General features: G+C 37.1%; 2 protein-coding genes across 2 annotated transcripts in view; one reads left to right on the top strand and one right to left on the bottom strand.

Annotated features, from left to right (window-relative positions):
* Positions 1–9,319, top strand: part of KCTD3 (potassium channel tetramerization domain containing 3) — a 37,541-nt gene extending 28,222 nt beyond the window's left edge. The window contains exons 11-18 of the mRNA XM_034427821.3: positions 7–94; positions 438–554; positions 1,397–1,567; positions 2,155–2,310; positions 3,060–3,156; positions 6,957–7,141; positions 7,612–7,750; positions 8,093–9,319. Coding sequence (XP_034283712.1) covers positions 7–94; positions 438–554; positions 1,397–1,567; positions 2,155–2,310; positions 3,060–3,156; positions 6,957–7,141; positions 7,612–7,750; positions 8,093–8,660 — 1,521 coding nt within the window. The 3' untranslated portion in view covers positions 8,661–9,319. The remainder of the gene's footprint in view (positions 1–6; positions 95–437; positions 555–1,396; positions 1,568–2,154; positions 2,311–3,059; positions 3,157–6,956; positions 7,142–7,611; positions 7,751–8,092) is intronic.
* A 3,310-nt stretch (positions 9,320–12,629) lies between these two features.
* The window catches only part of USH2A (usherin), a 458,447-nt gene continuing 446,430 nt past the window's right edge, over positions 12,630–24,646 (bottom strand). Inside the window, exons 65-69 of the mRNA XM_087891378.1 lie at positions 23,274–23,450; positions 20,885–20,968; positions 19,239–19,483; positions 14,011–14,235; positions 12,630–12,764 (exon numbers count right to left, since the gene is read on the bottom strand). Coding sequence (XP_087747504.1) covers positions 12,675–12,764; positions 14,011–14,235; positions 19,239–19,483; positions 20,885–20,968; positions 23,274–23,450 — 821 coding nt within the window. The 3' untranslated portion in view covers positions 12,630–12,674. The remainder of the gene's footprint in view (positions 12,765–14,010; positions 14,236–19,238; positions 19,484–20,884; positions 20,969–23,273; positions 23,451–24,646) is intronic.

Raw genomic sequence — 24,646 nt, 5'->3', positions numbered from 1 at the left:
TACTAGGTTCAAGATGTCGTCCCAATCACTAGCTATGATACCGCAGGATCATTCTTACTGCTGGGCTGCAACAATGGCTCCATATATTATATTGGTAAGCTCAAGAATCTCTCTCGCAATTTTGAGAATTAACTTCACACTTCAATCCGATGGGTTATTTAGAGCAGGGGTCCACAGCCCTTGGTCCACAGACTTGTACCAGTCCATGGCCCATTGGGAACCAGTCTGTGCAAGCAGTGGGCAAACTCATAAAGCTTCATTTGCGCATGTGCAGGACTGTGGAGCCAAAAAGGTTGTTGTGGGGGGGCGTTGATTTATGGAGGTTTTACATTTATCTCTTTAAAATATTGTTTCAGGAATTTTATTGTAAACATTTTAAATATCTGAAATGGTTGTTTGGCATTCTAAAATAATTTATATGTGTCTTTATTTTGCAGATATGCAAAAATTTCCATTACGAATGAAAGATAATGATCTTCTAGTGACAGAATTATACCATGATCCTTCTAATGATGCCATAACTGCACTTAGTGTATACCTTACACCCAAAACAAGTTCGTACCATCTTGATAGAATTGATACTGTAAATGTTATTGTCAAATCATCCTGTTGTCAATTGATATTGAATATGATATTGTCAAATCATCCTGTTTAATTGTCAATTAAAAATATTTAATGTTGCTTCAGTTCAAATGGATTTTATGCATTTGGAAATGTCATTCTACCTCTTGTGCTAGTATACTCAATGCTGTAGCACTTGGAAGAGAGATTTATTACTATTGCTATATGATAAAATTGTATACTTCTCTTTTCCCCCGAAATGACAGTATTTTTCAAAAATAATATCTGAATTTCAAAATGTCACTTGCTAATTTACATCTGTATATTGTTAGTTTGTAAGTAAATTGTGTTAATTTTATTATTAGGATAAAGGTTGAAATGTATAGTCTACCAGAAGTATTTGTCTTGTACATAACTTGCACCTTCAACAGTATTTTCAATATTTGAAATGATGCATAATATATGGAAAGAATGCTACTTGTGAACTATAAGTGGAATAAATTTATATTTTACTGACAAAGGGAGATCAATATATTGTCGGTAAAATATAAATTCAACACAAAAATAGTTTGTCACGAAAGTGACTGCCTGCAAAGGCTCCTGGATTGGGGCTGAAAGGCAAAAGCGGAAGCAGTATGCTCCGTCCCATAATTGGGTAGACCAGGTTGCCCTGATAGACCAGTCTCACTGGAAAAAACACTTAAGTGCAATAATTGTTGAAATAGTCTTATAAAATCAAATGTAAACACCACATCTTTCCTCAGCAGCACTCCTGCACCATCTTGGGCAAATATAATTTACTAAAATAATTTCTGTTTCTCATGTTTTTGTATAGGCGTAAGTGGCAATTGGATCGAGATTGCATATGGCACAAGCTCTGGAGCTGTACGTGTAATTGTGCAACACCCAGAAACAGTTGGTTCAGGACCACAACTTTTCCAGACTTTCACAGTTCACCGTAGCCCTGTTACAAAGATCATGCTATCAGAAAAACATCTGGTATCAGGTAATCTTGTCAGACTAAATGACTTCATAACTTTTTTCTATTATGTGCTCCTTTTATTGAATATTACCAAAGCACAAAAGAAAAAAATGGAGCAAGATAGAATATACATAAAAGCCAGCCTCCATTTATGTCTCTTAGTTACATGAAATTTAAGGTACGGATATTGAGTGAGCATCCTAACCCTAAATGAAAAAGAAGTTTATTTTGTGTTATTTTTTACAGCTCTGATCCTTGCTTTTGTCAGGCAGCACTCGTCATGAGACAGTGAATCAAATCACTAGTTACTATCATCCTCTTTCTCTTTGTGAAGGGCATAACTGCATCTCTTGCAGCTTTAGAGTTCTCCTGATCCAATTTCTCTATTACAGTATCTATTTTTTCTTCCCCCAAAGGCTCAGACGCTGCCTTTTTTTTTCCTTGAGAGGTCTGAAAGAATTAACCCTGACCCATTCAACATTGCTTACTAGGTTGTAAAAACTAGAAAAGGAAAGATTTAGTATTATTATTAAAAAATACCAATTGGTTTACGTGTGAGGTAAAATTAGAATGATAACCTCTGCTTCTTTTTATGGTCATTTTCCTTCTAGTGTGTGCTGATAATAATCATGTCCGGACATGGACAGTGACCCGTTTTAGAGGAATGATTTCAACACAGCCAGGATCCACTCCTCTGGCATCATTCAAAATTTTGTCTTTGGAGGAAACTGAGAGTCATGGAAGTTACTCTGCTGGAAATGATATAGGTAAATGAAGCATTCCAGGTAAACTGCAGTTATTAGAATAGTGGTTTAGGAGACTAACCCTATGGAGATCTTCACCTGCCCGCAGATTCTACTGTGGGATATGAACAGGTATACCAAACCTGTTCTCTAAATATTACTGAAATCCTGTCTTCCTACTAGTTCTTCATGCTCCGTATGCAAAGAAAGAGTAGGCACATATGGATAGTAAACCTGGATCTTTTGTGCATGCCTATTTCCTTCAACTCAGCTATACTGAATTGGCAAACATTCATATAAGGCTTCTGAGAAAGACGCTAAATTATCCTTGTAGGACAAATATTAAATCAGGCCAGCATAAAGGGGGAGGGGTGTACATTTGTTACAAAGAATCATAACAATATAAAATATCTAAATATAGGATATAAATGATATAAAAATGAACATCAAAAACAAGTTATACAAATGTAGGCGTTATAAAAGATACACAATTTTTTTAAAACAACTGTATACACATAAAAAGTACAAACATGAAAATCTAAAATGGAGGAATGGGAGTGTTAGATGGGTGTAGAGAAGCATAAAAAGTTAGTACGTGGAAGACAATATCAAACTATAACCTGCACTTTGGGGTAATTGTTTGAGAACTTTTGCAGGAGTGATTATCAGTCACAGAACTTATGCACAGAACTCTATGGTTCTTTATTTAATATTTCATGTAACTCTTGTATTCAGCTGAACATCAGTGCTTTTTATTTGGACTCCTCCTCCAGGTCCATTTGGTGAGCGGGATGATCAACAGGTATTTATCCAAAAAGTTGTTCCCATCACCAACAAACTTTTTGTGAGACTCTCTTCTACTGGAAAAAGGTAAGCGATGCAATTACAATGCTACTAATTAATTCAGGAACTAAGTTATTGTTTTTTAATTCTCTGAATTAAAGGAGAGTATTTTGATATTTTGTTTTTAGCTTTCACATTATAATAGAACTTTAATTATATCTTTTATTTTAGTGCTCTCTTCTATTCCTTCCATAGGCTAGTGTGTATTGCTACCTTTATTAAAAATATGATGAGTTGGCTGGCCATTTCAAAGTAAACAAAATCCAGAGTTGTGGAAAGAGCAGCCAAAGTGAATTTTGAAAACGTGGGTATTATTTAAAGAAAGTAGTATGACTAATATAACCATGACAGCCAGTTTAGCATTAATCCATTCCCCCACTCCAGGCTAGAAAACTGTGAGATGCAAAGCAGCCCATTTTTTCTTAATGGTTAATCTTGTAATGAGTAAAACTCTTTAATACAAGCAATCTACTTTGTATCTACGTTCATGTCATAAAATCATAAGCAAACATTGGAGAAATTAATCAGGAATGCATTTTCCAAACATCTAGATTATCCTTTTGACAACTTGTGAGTTTTAAAGCAAATAACAGTAAATAGCTATAATATGGCTAGAAGCTTCATTATCATTTGAATAATATTACATTGGAATATTATGATATAATATACTATAAATCACCATGATTTAATGTTCTAGGCAGTCTTAGAGAGAAAATGGGATATAGTTATTAAAATTAATGTTATATTAGGGTAAATTTGAATGTAGTAATTCAAAGTCTGTTAAACTTTGACCTCTTTCTTTTCTCGTTTTCTTTGATTACTATGCAATAGTCTAATCAACACATGTCTTCTACGTTAATTAAGCCTGCATTCCTATATACTCATTTTACCCTGGAAATAATTGTATTGGGTATTTGTTCCCATGGTAGCAATTTGCAGTATGTGCAATTAATTGTTAGACATCTTTTTTTTTTACACATTTTGTTTTGAACTACTGTGGATCCATCCATTTTGGAATAAAAAGAAATGATTTTTAATTAAGCCGCCATGGCAGTAGGCCTCTTCATATATGTGTAAATAGACTTGATGAAAAGCATACTATTTCCTGCTCTCTGTAAGAGATGAATCTCCTTAGTCACAAATGTTGATTTCAGCTTTTAAAAGTTCCCTTTGACAGTGACCATGCAATTGGGCAACAACCACACAAAAGCAAAAAGAAGCTTTTCTTCCCCAGGCAAATCCAGCTTCTCTGTTCTCTGTCCCCAAAGACTGGCAACAATTGCAGTATTCTGCAATTGAAGCAAGTTAGTTGAAGCATGCTAGCCAATTCCACAAAGCTGAACCAGTAAAAACACACACGCACACACACCCTACAAATACTTGTTAAACAGTGGATCCCAAGACCATGGGCGTTGCAGTTCCTTGCAGGAAGTGAACCGTAAACTCCAAAACGCTATTGAGGTTTTTTTTATCAAGCTAAGTCCTGCTGTCTCCAAAAGCAGTAATATCAATTATTTTTATGATGTGGCTTGGTCTTATACGAAGGAAGATGCTAAAGAAGTGATTAACAAGTTTGTAACACTTTAATGCAAACCTTTAAGGACCTAAAAATAAGTGTGTTATCTTCTTTCTTTTGGGTAAGAGGTTAGTGACCTTTAAAAAAAAAAAAGAGGTATATTAATCTAAAACTTGGGAAATACCAAGATAGCAAAGCAAGGGTCCTATTAAATATTTTCTCTATCTGATGAAAGCCTCTCTGTCAGGCAAGGTCCCGTTACCATAATATTCTACCCAGTGAGATGTTGTAAGAACAGTCTGCCTCAAAAGGCCTGAAGCCTGAAAAGTGTTAGCTAAAATAGAGCCTACGCCAAGACTGCAAGGTTAACACGAGATCCTATATGAGAACCAATATTGCAGAAGAAAATAAATATCCCTTTAAATTAAAATTAATGAGATATTAACAGGAAAGTGCCCTTATTTCACTATCTAACACAGTTTTTAAGGGGTTGTTGGCCTTCCTGAGTATGCTCAGCACTTCTTTTTGTTAGCTATTCTAGCATTTCAGGAGAGCCATGAAGTAGTAGCTTTGAATCTCAAAGTGGTTGTGTTTGCTTCACCTCAAAGGGATTGCATATACTTAATACAATGCTCATTTAAGAATCTGGCCAAATTAGAAATCATTCCCGATGACAATGCATCATACTTAAGCCACCCCTAAACATTGATCATGAGTCATCAAACCTGCTAGGATGGTTGGATAACTAACACTGTTCCAGTACTTAGCAATAATGTGTTGGCATCAGAAATGTACTGAAAAGCTGGTGATAACTACAGAATAGCCTGTAGACACTGAGTAGTTTCTGAGTGCCTATTGAAATTCCAGCGAAATGCATGTGCGTTTTAGAAAGAATAAAAGCACTTCCAGTAAATTAGCATGAAAATACTTTTTTTACTTACTGAGATTGTTTAAAAAGAAAATGATCTCACCTATGCAAGTATCGTATTTTCCCAGTAACTTGCAAATTCAAAACTGTGATACTTACATTAAATATCTATTTTATTAAAATGTTGATAATTTCAGAATGCTTATGCATATCTATCAGTTATGAGAAATTTGACATTGAAGTAAATATTAGATTGAGTATAGCAGGGGTCCCCAAATCCCAGTCCACGGCCCAGTGTAGCCCATTTGGAACAGGGCTGTGGAAGTGGTGGGCAAGCCCAAGCAAGTGCACCCCGAGCTGCATTTGTGAAAGTTGTATGCGCAATCATGAAACCATCACCTATCTCTCCCTCCTCACCCCGCCGCTGCTGCCAGTCCACCGAACTGGAAAGATTGGGGACCAGTGGAGTACAGTACAAAGGGACATCTTGGGCTAAGGATCAACCCAGATCCTTTTCATTTGTATATACCATGTTTCCCCAAAAATAAGACTGGGTCTTATATTAATTTTTGCTCCAAAAGACGCATTAAGGCTTATTTTCCAGTTAGGTCTTATTTTTGGGGAAATACAGTACTAAATGTGTCCATCTGGCTGACGATCTGGGGCTTAATTTTGCGGTATAACTTAATAACTGGGGCTTATATTACAAACACCTTGAAAAATCATGCTAGGGCTTATTTTCCAGTAAGGTCTTATTTTTGGGGAAACATGGTAGCTCAGACAGATCTGTTAAGCAAATGCCTTTTAAGTCTTGATACGGAAATGTGTAAGTTAATTGTGTAAAATGCTGTGCCATGCTAAACTGTCAATAACTTTTTCATTTTTGCCTATCTTAGCCTGTAATGGAATTGGTCTTTAGTTAAAAGAAAGACATTTTTTGCCTCAAAGAATGTTGAAAAGACAAATAGTATGAGTTTACGATTCCAGGAGAAAAATTTCAAAGGCACTTTGATGATACACTTTGAAAATGCTTAGTTTTGTCCAATAAACTATTAAACTTGTGGCTTAATAAATACACAGATATACAGAAGCATATAGAATAGCCATTTGAGAACTTTTCCCTTTCATAGTTGACCAGGGATGGTTCAGGGGTTCTTTCTTAAACAACCATCTCTAATCTTTGGAAAACAGAAAAGAGTCTTATACGAATATTAAGTAGAATCTGTGGCAGATTTTTTTTGCATTTTGGGATTCTAAAGCACAAGTGATTGTGGCCTCCTTTTCAGGTGAATAGGTACATATAATTACAATTTATGGACACAGTACTAATTTGTAAGTGTTGATTTGAAGGTGTATATCTGTTTGAGAGACTATATATGGCACAGCCCATTGTTTCAACAAATTGGTGGTTGATATGCTATAGTCCTTTTTCCCCCCCAATAGGATATGTGAAATTCAGGCAGTTGACTGTACTACAATTTCCTCCTTTACTGTGCGTGAATGTGAGGGATCCAGCAGAATGGGTTCAAGGCCACGGCGTTACCTCTTCACAGGGCACGTTAATGGCAGTATTCAGATGTGGGACCTAACTACAGCAATGGATATGGTTAATAAAAGTGAAGAAAAAGGTTAGTTGTCTTGAATGCAACAGTTTTCAATAGATCCCGGTTTTCTATTACTTAATCTTTTTGGTGGGGGGGGGAGTAGTGGTTATGTCTTTCTTCCATATTTTTATTATTTTGTTTTGACACTTTGTACATTATTCTTAAATGCAAATATAAAGGAGAATATAATATTGCAAACTGTTTTTGAATTCGATAATTATTTGATCTCTATCTACCTACCTATCATCCATCCATCCCATCCCATCCATCCATCCATCCATCCATCCATCCATCCATCCATCCATCCATCTATCTATCATCTATATATATATCTTATGTAACCATCCATCACAGAGGCAAGTGGCTCTGGGTGGCATAAAACAGTTATGCTACCAAGACAGTATACTAAACTCTTTAGTGCATATTAGGTACAAATGCTAAGTAAATTTGTTGTGGTTTCTTAATGTATATATGAATCTGTCTTCTGTCTCCAGATGTAGGTGGTCCTACTGAAGAAGAATTGCTTAAACTTCTGGATCAGTGTGATCTAAGCACCTCTCGCTGTGCAACCCCCAATATCAGTCCAGCTACTTCAGTAGTCCAGCAAAGCCGACTGCGTGAATCGGGCTCTAGGTAAGCTTTACAAATTATGTTTGCATATATGTGGATGGCAAGATTTAAGCTAGATGTTTCCTTGTATAAGACTTAATTTTATCATGCTGTTTACTTAAAAGTTAATACTCTAATATTTTGCAAACTGTGCAGAATAGATACCGTATAAAGAGTTCCTAGTGTGTGCCTGCGTGAATTATGTAATATACTTATCCATATAGTAGTGATCCCAACCAATAATGAATAATTTATGATTTTTGCATGAAAATAAAAATAATCCAAATATCTAGTTAGTAAATTTTGTTCAATTTGACATGCTCAATTTATTAATTTAATTACTTTAAAAACTTTAAATGTTTTCAGCCTCCAGTTACAGCACCGGGAAACAATCCACGAAACCGCTACATATGGCTCCATACGGCCATATAGGGAGAGCCCCTTACTAGCCAGAGCCCGCCGGACAGAAAGTTTTCACAGCTACAGGGAAATTCAGCCTTTTAATTTAAATAAAACCATGGTAGACAAAGCTGTTCCTCAGAATGGCAGCTGGAGTCCTGTACAGGCGGAAGGGAAAAAAATTGGTGAAAACATAACTGACAAAAAAGCTTCAGCCTTAGCACTTGAGATAAGAATGGCCAGAGTGTCAGATGGAGGAACTGAACTTCAGAAAGTGTCTGAAAGCATATTAGAATTGAAAAAAAGAGTAAACGATGAAGACAATGAAACCAAAGCAGACTGCAAAAGGAAGAGTGGATTTGAAGGAGGTGGTTTTCTTGGAAGAAAGAAAGGACCACATCTTGTGGTATCTTCACCAAACATTGTAGAAGGAAGTTCTGAAGTATTTGGTACAGCTTCCCCATCTCCTACAAAGACAGCAGTTTCTCCACGGCATAAGAAAAGTGACTCATCTTGCCAGGATTATACCTTATGAAAATACCTTGTGAAAATAAAAGACATCTATATCCCACATGTATATTGAATGTTTCTCACTAAACTGGACGAATTTCACATTTACGTATCTAAATTTGTATCTTTCTAATTGAAGATGAGTTTGAGTTAGAATCAGGCAGGATAAGGAAACACATTCTAGACGAATCAGCCTTCCAATCCTGGTGTTTCGATAAATTGGATTTGAATTTCCATAATTCTGTTGAGCAAGCTGGCTCAAGTATGGGGAATTATGGGAGTTGAATCTAATTTCTCTGGAAGATCACCAGATGGAGAAAGCTGCTAAAAAACCCTGGCTTCATAGCACAATCAATGGAAGCATTTTTGAACTACTCAAAATTGGTGTGAACTTTCTATAACTGTCTATGTGAAGTCCAGTTCTGGTACAGACGTTTTCGAGCTTTGTTTAATACAGGCTGGCATGCACTACCATTTTTGTTGTAAAGTAACTGTTTCCTAATCTTGGTTACAAACATGCTACGTATTTAAAGTTTATGGTCTATCTATAGAGCAATTCATACTTTCAGTGTGGTTTCCATGTTGAAAACAATAATGGGAAGAGTTAGGGTGCTTTATTTTATGTCTTGCTTTTTCTGCTGTGCCACCAGTTTTTATTAGTATTAATAAACTTTGTATATCATCTCACGCTTCAATGTGTTGACTTAACCAAATTGAAATTCTAAATGTCTTGTTACAGCTACTATAAAACATTACTTTGCAGATATTTATCAAATATTAAAATATAAAGTATAGTTATTCTGTACATTCCTTTTAATTACAATACCATCAGTGGATTAATTCTAGAAAGATGGACTACACTTTCCTATCAAGCCATTAGTAGTTGCTCTCATAAATGATTTCTTGCATTTTATGAAGCTTCATGTTCCAGCTATTTGCAAGTGGAGCCTGCTATTATGAGATGTTGCATAAATTACTCCTACAAAATTTCTGTGTGGTCTGGTTTAGTCAGCAATCAGTAAGAGAGAAACCCCCTCAAGCATGCTATCATCTTCCACAGGAAAGGAGAACTTGAGTCACTTTCTTAACAACATATACTAATCTTTACAATAATTAACTGCAAGATTGATTGCAAATTACTTAGTTATAGACCAAAGGTTTATAGAGAACTTCACTTAGACCATTGTATAGAATTAAGCTATCTGTTTAGGTCTGCACAGTTGAACTGGAATTTGTAGACTTAAGCTTCCCAATATTTCTAGGAGCAATACCTGAAAGTGTCTTGAAAGTGTCTTTTAATCCTTTGGCAAAGGCACAAGTAGTCTTGAGATTTCTTCTTGCTTTTTCTTTGCCCCTCGGTCCAGTCAAATTACATTAACTTACAGATTTCCTAGAAACCCTTAATGATACAGCCTTGAATGTCCTCAGTTGCATATGCTAAGGTTGGAAGAAAACCAGGATTCTACTGAGTCTTGCACAAATACAGTATAGGCCTCTTTGTGATGTTTTATTGTGCACTTTCAGAAATCACAAGCATATTTTTAAGTACGGTAGATAATTATTCCCTTTCTTGCAATATAAAAAAGAGGGCAAGAATTGAAAGATGATATCCCAAAGCCAGGTTTATATTTGATCCTTCAATATTGTTTGTTGAGTATTTAGACGTAGATTTTATATCAATGCAACAGAACTACCATAGAATAAAATATACAAAACTATACGCCTGCCCTGGTATAAGATTTAAATCTGATAATAGAGACACTGCAGGGCCTATTCAGTTATATTTGAGTCCCCTCCCTGCCCTCAACATGTATAAGCATGGCAACTCTTGAATGCTTCTTTTTTTTTTAAAAAAAAATATATCTTCCATAGTAAGTGTGATGGGTGCAGCTGTCACTCTCTCCAAATGACTTCACAATTAAGAATAAAAACCCATCACTTTAATGTGAATTATACAATGCATCATAAGGATTTAAAATTTCCAGGCATTTTAAATTCTACTCTGTGTGACTACTGTTGGTTTTTCTTAAAATGAACACTTGTCATTTGAATTTTATATGTTCTACTGTACTGTTTACCATCTTGCTTGGTTACGCTTGGCTTATATCAAAACCGCTTTCATAATTTTTTTTGAAAATAGTTAAATAGTTGTTTGACAACTGAAAGGGACATCAGGACTGATTCACCTTGTTTAGTCAAAGGTAAGTGATTTTATGCTTCAGATACTTTATATGTTCCTAAAGATGCAAGTTATTTTCTTACGAAACAGAAAAAGTAAGGCTGCTGTGCACGAATGTTTATTCACAACCATGTGCTAACAGCATTCGGCTATCTATTGTAAAACAAATAATACAATTGATCAGTATAAAGGAGACACAATAAAACATGAAAATCATTTTTTTAATTTGAGACAATATCCTGCAGCTTGACAATACATTACATTTCTGATCGCGAAGGAGCAATTTTGATATGAACTATTAAAAAGAATAATGATTCACTCAGTTGAAATTCTGTACAGATAGTCCTCAACTTACGACCACAATTGAGCCCAAACTTTTATGTTATTAAGTGAGAATTTTTTAAAGTGAGTTTTGCCCCAGTTTATCTCTTCTTGCCACGTTTGTTAAGTGAATCACTGCAGTTGTTAAATTAGTGACATTGTCGTTAAGTGAATCTGGCTTCCCTAAAGACTTTGCTTGTCAGAAGGTTGCAAGAAGTGATCACACAACTGTCATAAATACGAGTCAGTTACCAAGTGTCTGAATTTTGATCACGTGACCTTGGGGATGCTGCAACGGTCGTAAGTGTGAAAAATGGTCATAAATCCCTTTTTTCAGTGCCATTGTAACTGAACGGTCACTAAACCAACCCTTGTAAGTTGAGGACTACCTGTATTAACAGCCTGATAGGTATATCTTATGCTGCACAGGTTTGTCTCTGGTGCCCTTAGAACAGAAAGACCTAGTTATATTCTGAGCACTTGCAGAAATCTTATTCCTCACAACTCTGGTTTTTATAGTTTGGAGTGCTGTTAATTCAAATTTGTCAGCCTTTTTCCTATTAGGGCACCAAAAGCTTTACAGTTGCTTTGTCTTCTGAAGTACATATTTACCACCACAGTGGTCTGCTTCTGAACTTGCCAGGCCTGAAATGTTAATATATTTGCCACAGAAGCAGAACTACATATGTGCCATGGCCATAGTAGTTAATATGGGACTAATAGGTATATTTCCGCTTATCACGCTTACAAATGCCGTAATTTTTATTACAAAGTATAGCATTTGACATTGGATCATGTGAGTATCAGAATTAGCAGAACAATAAAGAATATCAGCTACAGCCAGCAGAAAAACATTCAGTTAAGCTAATTACTGACACAAAGCAAGTATTTTCCCACACTAGCATATTTTGCTAAGTAAGCATGGAAAAGTCAAGATAGAATAGCTATACATTTACATTTTGGTTACTTTCCCCCTATCTATAACTAATAAATTATTTGAAAGATTTCACTGTATGGCTGTATGGCCAAAGGAAACTAATTGAAGCATAGTATCATAATAAAGTATAATTAAGCATTTCTTCTATGTACTCTTGTTGTTTTAACAAGATTGTTGGTTATCTTAATTTCTCATTAATTAAAGGTTTTCAGTAATAAATTTTTGTGAAGAGTTCAATATTGTTCCCTAATTTCCTGCCTATGCTAAATTTGTGTGTATGACCATTTCACCATTTTATCCAATCAGTTCCTGCAATGAGCTAAATAAAGGTTTGTGTAGCACTATTGATTTGACAAAAAATGCATTAAAAAATTAATACTATGTACCTCTCAAATAAATATATTTGCTCTAGACAATGTATTACTATAAAGGAAGCTTCTAAGTTTTGATAAAAAGAAAATAGCTTTCACATACTTACAGTACAAGATGTAATTCATAAACACTAGAAAAATTTCAGGAAAAGCATTACTTCATAATAACTACAAAGAGAAATATTCAAGACTTCCCTTGTTATCTATTCTGTGGCAACAGTACTAAATAACTTACAAGTGTGTATCAGAAAATGTTGTATGTGGTTTGGTGACAGTACTGAAACTTTTGATAGTGCTCACAAGATCATCATCATCCGCACACTAAAATAAAGCAATTTTAAGAAGATAAGCGTTAGAGAATAAAGACATTGAGATCTCATTCAGACTATTTTTAAAATCAATAAAGTTTTTATTGTTGGTTAATCCTATAATTTAGTTAAGTAAAAGACCATCCTGACCCAGTGAAATTCACTGTTTGCCCCCTCTAAATATCAAAAATTTCAAAAAATATGCAAACACTGAATACAGTTGTTGTTGTTATTAGTCTTTTAATGACTCCATAATCCCTTGCATAGGGGTGGAGTCAGGGCAACTGAATGGAACTGAGTGTTTACTGGCCGGATGCCCTTCCTGTCGCCAATGCAGAATTCGCAGCAGATATTTACTCATTGTGCCCAGAGAGAGAAATATCTGCCACTACCTAGGATTGAACTCACAGCCTCCTGAGGCAAGAGCTCCACCTCTAGACCACTGCACCACTCTGAATGCAGCTATGAGCTCTTAAAATCAAAGATGGTTATTTAATTTGCTTTCCCCAAATTTGCACTCTCTTTGTAGTTGCCATTTGGGACTTTACATCCCTGGCTGAGAAAACCATCGTACAGGATAGGGCAGGGATGGGCAACTGTGGCTCTTTTGCAACCTGTGGACTTCAACTCCCAGAATTCCTGAGCCAGCTTGGCTGTCTCAGGAATTCTGGGAGTTGAAGTCCACAGGTCATAAAGGGGCCATATTTGCCCACCCCTGGGATAGGGGATAATATTTATCACAAGCAAGGTTGTGGGTGAAGGTCCAAAGCCCAATAGGTTTTGCAGATAAAACATTTAAAATTAAATGGACATAACATATATGCTTATATAATTTTATATAGCATTAGGATAATATTGCTTCACTCTAAGGGACATTTTATTTATTTAAAAGATTTGTATACCCATCTTAGAGCACAACTCAACATGCATTGCTAAATGTGCATATGCTGCCTATTTTATTAGTAGGAGAAGAAACATTTTTTCCCACAGATTGCTTTTCTAAACGTATTATGGACTGCAGCTTGCACAGTTTCTGGTCAGTGATTGTGCTTGCCTGCCTCAAAGTAGTAAAGTTCAGAATATGTGGAAAGCACTGGATGACTTAGCGCATTTGCACAATTAATATTAATACCCACAAAGGCCATTGGTCTTGTTTTACCATTTGGTTACTCAGCATGATTGACATTTGCTACAAAGATTGTGCGATTATGGTATGTCAGTATTTGAAGCTAATCAGTTGTCTTTGTAAATTGACTTACCAAATTGCTGTCATGGCCATGAATAATGGCATCCCAAACAGTGTCTTCTACCGAGGACTTTTTCTCAGATGCTTCAATAAGCTGACTGACACTTCGATGCAGGGAATCTTGAGAAAACCTATCTTCTATCTGGCTTTGGCTTGGCCCCTGAAGGACAGAAATGTTTCTACTGCTGTGCATACTCAAAGGCGATGCTGGTCCTGGAATTTTTGTATCTGACAGTCCCTAGGAATAGAAGCGAACAAACAATTGTTTTTTTAACTTTAAAGAACCAAGGTATCCTCATATTGCACCTTCCCCTAAGGACTCTTCCTTATTGTAGACAAGGGGTGTCAAACTCTATTTCATTGAGGGCTGCATCACGGTTGCGTTTTGACTTCAGGGGCTGGGGTGGGTGTGGCCAGGGTGGCCATGGCTAGCTTGACGTCACTCATGTCAGGGGCATCTGTAGCGGCCCGAGTGCTCTGCCAGCGAAAAAGGAGTCCCAAGCTCTGTTTTAGGCCATGTCACCCTCTGCCAGCGAAAATGGAGCTTGGGGTGGGGTGGGAGAGCACGTGCGGCCCTCTCAGGCTCTGTTTTCAGCCGTGATGGCCTCCTGCCGCTCCCTGCCAGCAAAAATGGAGCTCAGGGGTTTGTATGTGCAGCCCTCCAAGCTCCATTTTCGCTGGCAGAGGGCGGCAGGAGGCTGTTGTGGCTATTTTATCTGGCAGGGGCACTGTAGGCCAGATCTAAGCAGCCCCATGGGCCAGATCCGGCCCACAGGCCTTGGGTTTGACACCCTTGTTGTAGACCATTCTTAATTGATGACAGTATAGGTAGGCTATATTATTTATTTATTTTTATTTATTTTATTCAATTTGTATACCGCCCTTCTCCTAGTGGACTCAGGGCGGTGCACAGCCAGAACTAAAACACATACCAATACAAAATTTAAAATTATTAAAAGAATTACAATTATTATTCCAGCAGAGTTTAAAAATGCAATTATGTACATAAATTATCCCTTCAGCTATTATTCCCCAAGGGAACTGCAGTCTTCTGCAATGTAGCTTCACAAGTTTGATTTCAGCATGCAAGCAACATATCGCCAGCACAATTGCACAACCCTCTTAGCCTGCAACACTGATAAGTTTAACTATCTGCTCACAGATTACCAATGCTTTGTGCTTTAAGAGTTATATTATGAAGGCTGGCACATCAGCTTAATTTTCAGCAGTCAAAGATTGCATTGCTCATTTATTACAGAACATAAAACTGAAGAGTTCATTTTCCCAGCTACTTCTTTCCCCCTGCGGCCAAAATTATACTCAAAATCATATCAACCTAATTTCAGGTCCAAAATGCCACACAGCAACAAATAAAGCCCCACACAAGGTATTATCATGCCAAAAATTCAAGACTCTCAATGTTTGCAAACTTGCTCCACCCAATAGAGTTCACTACCTCCAAGTGCATTGTGTAGCTTTTGAGTGTGACGCTACAGGAGGACTCCGATGTATCGGCCACCCTCTCAAACTGAGATTTAAAAGGGAAGAAAAGTGTTACTTGTTTAATCATTCAGGCGCTAAAACAAATTTTCTCTTGTAGGTTAGGCATCAACAAAGGCTTATACTGAGTAATCCAGAAGGTCAGTGAGAAGGAGGCTCATAAAATTCCAATATCTTCACATAAAGTGATTCTGATCTGCAGTGTCTTATTGCTCCATTATGCAGTCTCCCCCCCCTACACCCACCTACCCCCCAAAATAAGATGTAAAAGAAAGGAAAGCTGTTAGCAGTAAAGGCTTATGGTGACTGAAAGCCAATTTGTTTTCACCGACAAATTTGCCTAGCATTTGTATGGGACTGCAGTGGTCGTGTTCCGAATTCAACGCAATAATTGAGTTAGATGTAAAAGCAGCACTGACAATTATCAGCACTGTATGCTGTGTGACCTTGAAAAGGATAATAAAACTGAGCTACTCTTTCAATCTAATGGGGAGGGGGCACAGAGAGCAAGAGAAAGAGAGACTTCCTGGCAGTTAGAAAGGTATCTTTCTCAAATGTTTATGCAGACATATGCATTGCAAAGGCTTACCTTATCGGAGCTTGGTGATACTTGTGAAGATGAGATAACAGGGACTTGTAAAGAAGTAGCAATAGGAGGCTGGTGTTGTGAATTATCAGGGAAAGAGGGAAACATCATAGGTATAGGAAATAAAGGGGGGGAAAGTGAAGGCAGGTAGAGAAAGTGTGAAGTTAGAAGGCAGAACAAGAAGAGCACTTCAGATCTTCTAAAGCAGAAGACAAAACCACCACCACCACACCAGAAAAGCTGAGGGGATGAGAAAGTGAAACATTTTCGAAATATAAATGTTTCCCAATTATTGACTGCCTTAGAGAAGAAATTAGACAGTGGATTATGCTGAAAGTATATAGCAATTTTTGACAAATAGGTTGGCTTAGATGTACATCCACAAATTCTATGTCTAGCATATGTCGGCGTATAGTGATGGCCACATTACCATGGAAATGTGTTTGGACAATGCTGGCTCCCTTTGCTAAGAAATGAAGATGAACATCGCCCACTAGAGTCAGACACAACTGGAAAGGGGATATGTTAATCAGGGGTGAAATCCAGCAGGTTCTGACAGGTTCTGGAGAACCGGTAGTGAAATTTTGAGCAGTTCAGAGAACCGGTAGCAGAAATTTTGAGCAGTTTGGAGAACCAGCAAATACCACCTCTGGCTGGCCCCAGAGTGGGGTGGGAATGGAGATTTTGCAATATCCTTCCCCCAGGAGTGGGAAGGGAATGGGGATTTTGCAGTATCCTTCCCCTGCCACGCCCACCAAGTCACACCATGCCCACCAAGCCACGCCCACAGAACCGGTAGTAAAAAAATTTGGATTTCACCACTGATGTTAACCTTTACCTTTATATACTAGAGTGGCTAAGTTTTGGGAAAAAACATAGCTGGAAGGGAGCACCCGTGGACAGATACAATAGAAGTAGACACTTTGTACAAACACAGTCCAAGAGAGTCTCTTCTGATATGGTCACAACCTACTGGATAGCATCTGTACACACAGTTTAAAATATTGTTTTATCTTACCCTGTCATTAGTGACAAATAGTCTTTTGTTGCTGGTTTTTATGAAATTGGAGGAAGGAAGCATAAGGACTGGGATTAAAACCATAGGTGTTTGAGACAACCTTCTGATTCTGTCCTTCCCCTGTAATATAGACCAGCAATAGTTAAATATCTGAGTTAGAGAAACTTCTGCTTCTTGCTTGGTTAAAGTTTGTTAGAGCATTGCCAGTCCAGCACAAAGAGATTTTTTTAAAAAAAATTCTTTGTGTTTAATTGAGTATAGCTTTAGGGTTCCAAAATAATGCCTGGGGAACTGAAATGCTAAATTACAAATAACCTGTTCTCATTATTACGCTCCCAAAGGCCCATGATTTTATCATCATCATCACCAATTTCTTAAGGGCTGTAGATATTTTATTTTTAATGGTGGTTGTACTTTTAATTCAACTTATCTTTTTAATAGATTTAAGTGCTTTTTTATGAAGAAAAGAGAGATAAAAATATTCTAATTAATAAACAAAAAGCATCCAAGTTTCTTCCTAAATTGTGTATTAATTTTCCTATCTCCTGAAGAGAGCTTTGGAAAGTGAGCCAGGGCTGTGTCCATAATCTGGCTGCCAATAAACACTTATCACCTGTTGAGAAATACATTTTATGCATGAGGACGGAGAAGCTCTTCCACAGGAAAGGGTACCTTGATTGTCATAATATCTGTGTTAATAACTTTCTTGCTTAAAACCCTAATTTTCTTCACCTTGGCTATCAGCCTTGAAAGTGGGAATAGAAGATCTGAGATGTGATAGGAAAAACAGGCTCTGGCTTATGTATGCCTCTGTAAAAGGTAAAGGTTTCTCCTTTCCAGATGTGTCCGATTCTAGAGGGCGATGCTCATCTCTGTTTTTTAGCCGAGAGAGCCAGCGTTGTCCGAAGATGATTTCCATCATCATGGTCAGCATGACTATATGCCAAAGCACAGAGAACGCTGCTACCTTCCCACCAACGTGGTACCTAGTTATCTACTCTCATTTGCATGTTTTCGAACTGCTAGGTGGGCAGGAGCTGGGGCAAGAAGGGGAACTCGTTCTATCGCATGGCGTTCGAACCTGGACAGTCAGCTTTCCACCTGACAAACTCAGTGTCTTTAATCGCTGAACCGTTGCGCTTCCCCCTCCCCCTTATGTCTCTTTACATTGGACATCTTATAGTGCTGTATGAAGATGTATTCTTTATGTATTACTTGTGACTTTTCACATACCTTTCAAAACAAACTCTACAACGTTTGGTGCTGCTGATATCTGGTTTCATTATTATGTGACAAGTCATAAAGTTAATGAGCAAAGAAGCCTGTTTCCAAAGCTCAGATTTTTTTAAGAAACCTTAGTAAAACTGTTCAAAGAAATCCCAAACCAGCCTTTAAGATCACACCTGAGTCATCGTAGAAATATTACTGAAAGCAGCAGGTCCAGGCTGCTTGGGACTATTCCTGGAATGCAAATATTTCCCTTTAAGATATCCATTTGGGGCCCAAACTTGGAAATGCTTGAGGAGTAGTCTTAACTGTCTACTGGCAAGCCCTAGTTGTTTAAATAAAAATGATCGACTTGCTAAACTCCTTAAAATGCTTTTAATATAGACACAAGCTGTGAAAATGAAACATTTACCTGCACATTGCATTTCCTCACCTCACGTTTTAAGGGAAACACATAATTAAGTTGTGCCTTCTGGTGCATTATGGCAAGAGAGAGGGCAACACAGACCATCTATTTCTAGCAGCATAATGCTTTAAGCATGTGTTTTTTAACCTGCTCAGCTGCTGGAATAAAGAAACTTTTAACTTGGACAGCCTTATTCTTTCTTTGGTAAATAAATAAATCACATTTTTTTCTGCTTTGCTGTGGAAGTGATATGTCGGAAATGATTCCACAGTCGTAATGGGGTTTAAGAGCCACTGCTATATTAGCAGCAGTAGTTTGCCCTTAGCTGTTGTCTTTTAAAGGGTATTTTAGATGTCTTTCAAATACAGATGTGATTTATGTGGTGTTGGTTTTATGTGGTGTCTATGGGTGTATTCACGTTGGCTCACAAATCCCCCCTCAACTCTAGTACAGGGCATCTCTTCACAGGAAATCCATTTGCAAAACATAGGCAGAGCACCATACCATGTGAGTTTCTCCTTGTGAATAGACATTCATTGGTGACATTCTCTTTTGAATGGAGACTAAAGGAGGCCTTTCCCGTGAATACAGCTGCTTGTTTATTTTCCTTTGTAGAATTAGAGACAGGAAAATTGCTAGGAAGATCAAGGCAAGGATCGCCATTAGTATCACAAACCACAACTCTGTGTAGAACATTGCTTGCTTTGTGTTGCCTTTGTTATTTTCTCCTGGAGTTGTCAAGACAGGACCTATGGAATCCAGAAAAAGAATTGGTGGCAAGCAAGGGATAGACAGAGGGGTGAGAGAGAGAAGCAGGAGGAAATTAATAACTGAAATCTGTTATTTCAGAAAGAAAATATGTGATTCAGTTGTTCTCTGTTAGTTTTGCAATTTGGGGGTACTTCATCACACCCTTCTCATTTTCAAGGTGCTGCAGTGCCTAAATATGTGAATGGTCAGCGATGCAAAGCCCTTTTCAACTTGCAGACTCTGCTTTTAGTGTTGGCATTGCTGTTTCCAATGGGAACCAGCCTCTACACTGGGAAGAAGTGATAGACTGTATGTGTGTTGAAATTAAGGCAGCACAGCTGAAATTGGGTGGTGAGTTTATATTTTTAGGTCTAGGCATGTTGCAAAAAGCTTTCCTGTGCTCGTGCCAAAGAAATTAGAGTGACAATGCCCACTGCAGTTCTTATGATGGTATTAAAAAATTAAAAATAAAACGAGGATGTTTGGGAATAAATAAGTGAGGCAAGATTTAAAAAGGATTTCATTGTTCTTGTTTTTCAGCAGAGAATATATATTTGCAAACATATCTGGATAAATGTCAGACAATTCGATCATGCAAGCCTGAAGCAATAGCTTGTGAATTTTGAAGGAATATATGTATCAGTGAAATAATAGCATGGAAGCATGCCAAGGCAGTAAACCAGCTAAGCCGCTCACTCACCAAATGAATGAATAAATGAATGCTAATCTGTCTTTTCCCTTTTCATTAATTGTCTCCTCTATTGTTTTCAGCTTAAGGTAATGTCTTGGCTGTGTGCACACTTCATTCTTGCAGACAAGACAGCAACGATGTTAACGCATAAACATTTTTGTATTATAAATAACAGCTACCCAGAAGCACGAACAGAGATGTACCAAAAAGAGTTTGATACTCTCTCACTCACTGTCATGGCCAAAACAAGCTACTTCTGCAAAGTGTGCTAGTTGCATTCAAATGGAAGTTTCCCTTCAAATGCAAATAAACAGCCTTAGATTGGCGATTTTTGTCAAATTGAGGCATAAAATTAAAAAATAAAATTATTTCTACAAAAAAAATAACAATGTGTTCATTTATTTGTACTGATCCATGTTGTGTTTGATTTGTGTACAGCAAATATTAAAACTGAAGAGAACTGTTAGTATAAGGGGATACAATTGAGATATCTGCTCTTGATTCATACTTTTATCATCTTATGCTTGATAAAAAGAACTTTATTATAAAAGAACCAATGCACTAAAGATACTTTGCATATTTTATAATGCATAGATGCAATTAAGAGAATAAAACATTTATTCTATAGACTAAGTGCTTCATACTTGCAGCTAATAATTATAGCACAACTTCCAGACACAATGATGAGCAATTTTTTTAAAGTAGTTACCAAATCCAGTAGCAGCATTGTACTTGATTACTGGTGTTACAGCACTCCCTTCATCAGTGATGCAAGTCACCTGAAACAAATAAACTGAAAAGAAATTAAGAATTAAAAATGAGCATTATATAAACTTTTTATATTATCATTTCATTTGCATGTCTATCCTTTTTGTCTTGGAAGGCATAATATGCATTGATATTCTCCCTCCATACTTGGAAAGTTTGCAAATGATAGTTCTATCCTTTAATGGGATGCAAAAGTCCAGATAGCCACAAGACAGCAGCAAATTAGAGGACTGAAGGCTAAAACATATGAAGAACGGTTGCAGGAACTGGGTATGTCTAGTTTAATGAAAAGAAGGACTAGGGGAGACATGATAGCAGTGTTCCAATATTTCAGGGGCTGCCACAAAGAAGAGGGAGTCAAGCTATTCTCCAAAGCACTTGAGGGTAGAAGAAGAAGCAATGGGGGGAAACTAATCAAGGAAAGAAGCAACTTAGAACTAAAGAGAAATTTCCTGACAGTTAGAACAATTAATCAGTGGAACAACTTGCCTCCAGAAGTTGTGAGTGCTCCAATACTGGAAGTTTTTAAGAAGATGTTAGATAACCATTTGTCTGAAGTGGTGTAGGGTTTCCTGCCTAAGTAGGAGATTGAACTAGAACCTCCAAGGTCCCTTCCAACTCTGTTATTCTATTCTAAATATTTTTTTTTCCTGTTTCTTGTGTGTCACTGAGTGTTCACCTGGATTTTTGTAATCCAGAACTGGAAGTGATACTAAAACCTGTATCCCTGAAATATGCCACCAAATACCAATAAAATGTATTTATCTTTGGTGGGTCATTTAAATAAATCCCCACATATAATGGGAAGAAGCATCAATCAGCAATGACTATTGCTTCTTCTAATTGCTATTCTCTTGCTACAGTTTAGCAAAACCTGAGAACCTTGAGCTCCTTGAGCATTAACATTTATTTTTCTACTTTAATCACTAACTTAAAAATCAATATAAGCATGAGAGATGATAATCAGAATCTCTTCCGGACTATCCTTTTATTACAGTAGTATTTCATCAGATTGTTTTATTTTTTCCCCCCATACAGTCTTCTTTCTTACAAAGTGCACAAGTTCAAAAGCTAGATGTAGGTATCCAAGAATATTAAAAATGATGGGTAGTACATGTTTGGCCAGAGGCTAAGTTTGGTGAGGTAGAGAGGAAAAACAGCACCACTTCTCCTTTCACACACCTATTCCTAGGCAGAGATACCGGTAGTTTGATTCTTGCATTGGCAACTTCAGGATGAACTGTCAACTGTTGTAAGTAGGACTGCTCTTATGATTGACCTGGAAGCTACAAATAGCATGGAATAAAATAGGTAATGCAGCCTGGAGTTTCTTTTGATTGAGTATATACTATCACATTGGTATTCACTCTCAGAGTGAATATCGATTTTCTTAAAGATGATCTGTCCCTAACCTGATCTGCATTTATTAGATTTATGAAAGCCACTAAATTAGGTTCAGTGTTTTAATGTTGGCAGATAAAACCCCAAAACAATTACCTAAACCAACATTTTCAATTAGAGCAACCTCATAGATAAATAAATGATCTTTAGAGATGATCAGATCTTCCATGCTGTATTTTGCTGTTCCATGCTGATGCAGAGATGAACCTTCTTGGTGGTAGCAGTTGTCCTATGGAATAAACTCTTTTTTATGGTATGTCAGTTCTATGTATACAAGGCATCTCTTGAATCCTTACAGTAGCGTTCTCTACCAATTAATTTCCTCTAAAATTTCATTTCCATTCTGACTGATTAATTGATAGCCAACCTTGTTTGTTCATAAGCTCAAGGTAGTGAACATTATAGCAATAGCACTTGGACTTATATACCACTTCATAGTGCTTTATAGCCCTCTCTAAGTGGTTTACAGAGTCAGCATATTGCCGACCTCAGAAGGATAGAAGGATGAGTCAACCTTATGCTTTTTTCTCTTACTTTCTCCTACTTTTCCTTACAATAAAAACCCTGTGAGGTAGCTTGTGAAGTCACCCACATAGTGTGCTTTCATGGTTAAGGTTTCCCCACTCCAACACCAACACCTTATGTTGTTCTCTTAAGAGTTGGTTGGCATTGCCTGCTATTCTTTGGCTGTGACTGTGAAACCAAACCAAACCAAAACAAGCAGGTACATCCCTCAGTCAAAAGGCTAAGGAACTCAGTGTTACGATATGGGGAAACATTTTTGGAAGTTGCTTTAGTATGAAATTGATTGCAATCTGCCTTAATGATCATCTGATCAAGTTAGGGAGGAGTAAATAATCTAAATAAAGTTGTGCACGTAGGATACATTGCCCTAAAAAGGAAGATTAAAGATAAATATTCAAGCTTACTTTTGTCAGATGTTCTTGGCAAGTACAGTCTGGTATCAAAGCCACTGTAGATGCGTTGCCCTCCTTCCATTAGCACATATTCCTTCAGAAGCCCATTCAGTAGGAAGGTGTGACTCCAATCCAGGAAGATGGTGGATAAATTTCCGATTATGATGAACGGAGATTTGTACAGAGGAACTGGAAAGAAAAAACAGAACCATTAAGACAGTAAATACATTGATATCCAAATCATTAGCTACTGTTCTATGGATGTTTATATCTATTATTTTCAATTATTGTTATTATTGTTCAGTTTCAAGCAATGGATGATTATCAATTGAAATAAAAATGTTTCCGCATCACAAACTTCCTTGTTTTCTGTGGGACTCTTTTGTTAATACTTAATTTTTAATTAATCAATGATCGCCAACTGGACATTTACATTTTAGAGGGGACTTCAGTGTTAATTATAAGAAAGAAGCTATCCAAATCATTAGCTACTGTTCTATGGATGTTTACATCTATTATTGTTCAGTCAGTAGTTTCAAGCAATGGATGATTATCAATTAAAATTAAAAAAAATGTTTCCAATGAAATAAGCAAAATTCATGGGTGTTCCCATTCCAGACAGCTGTGTGTCCTTTTTGGGAGATGATGACATAGAAAAACAAAAGGCTAAGCAATGGTGTGAAAAAAATTATTACTGGGGCTGAACAATGCTGTTAAAAAGTATTCCCAAACTAGATCCCTCCCATAAAAATGATACTATAACATAAGGCATTTTAGTTGACAACCTTAATCCCAAGAATTCTATCTACTTTTATTCTGTGTTGCTTTATCTTTGTCCCTATCTGTTTCTACTTATCACAAATATATGTGGACTTCAATTCCCAGAATTCTGGGAATTGCCAAGGATGATTAATTCATCTATCCATTTTTATTCCATGGTTGCTGTTGTTTGTTTGTTTGTTTTTGGAACTCTTCAACTCCCTCACCTGCCTTTCCCCCTCATCGTCATTCCTATGGTCCCGGGAATGTATCTTTCTTCTTCTACTTCTTCCCTTCTTCTTGAAGTCTGCAGGTGCTGTTTGGTTTTTTGTTTCATTCACATTTGGTGGCTGTTCCTCAGAGGCATCATTCAAGACTTCCTCCTGTAAAATTCTCCACCTGGCCTACCTCTGACGTCTGTATTGTGTTTCAGGGTTGCTGGACTCAGTTACAGCACCACAGACATTATTGTGGCTGTTGGCACAATAACTGCTATTGTGCACCTTCTAACTGCTCTCACTGAGTTGGTCCTTGATTGTCAGTTGTTCTCATCTGGAACTGCTGTTGCTTCAGCTCCAGTGCATTCAGTTCTTTTGGGCCTGCTCCTTTCCTATCTATTTTCCTAC

This window comes from Pantherophis guttatus, chromosome 1, assembly GCF_059756535.1.
Source record: "Pantherophis guttatus breed Tessera chromosome 1, ASM5975653v1, whole genome shotgun sequence".
Lineage (NCBI taxonomy): Eukaryota > Metazoa > Chordata > Lepidosauria > Squamata > Colubridae > Pantherophis > Pantherophis guttatus.
The sequence above is the reverse complement of the archived record's forward strand: the minus strand, read 5'-3'. Positions and strand labels throughout refer to the sequence as shown.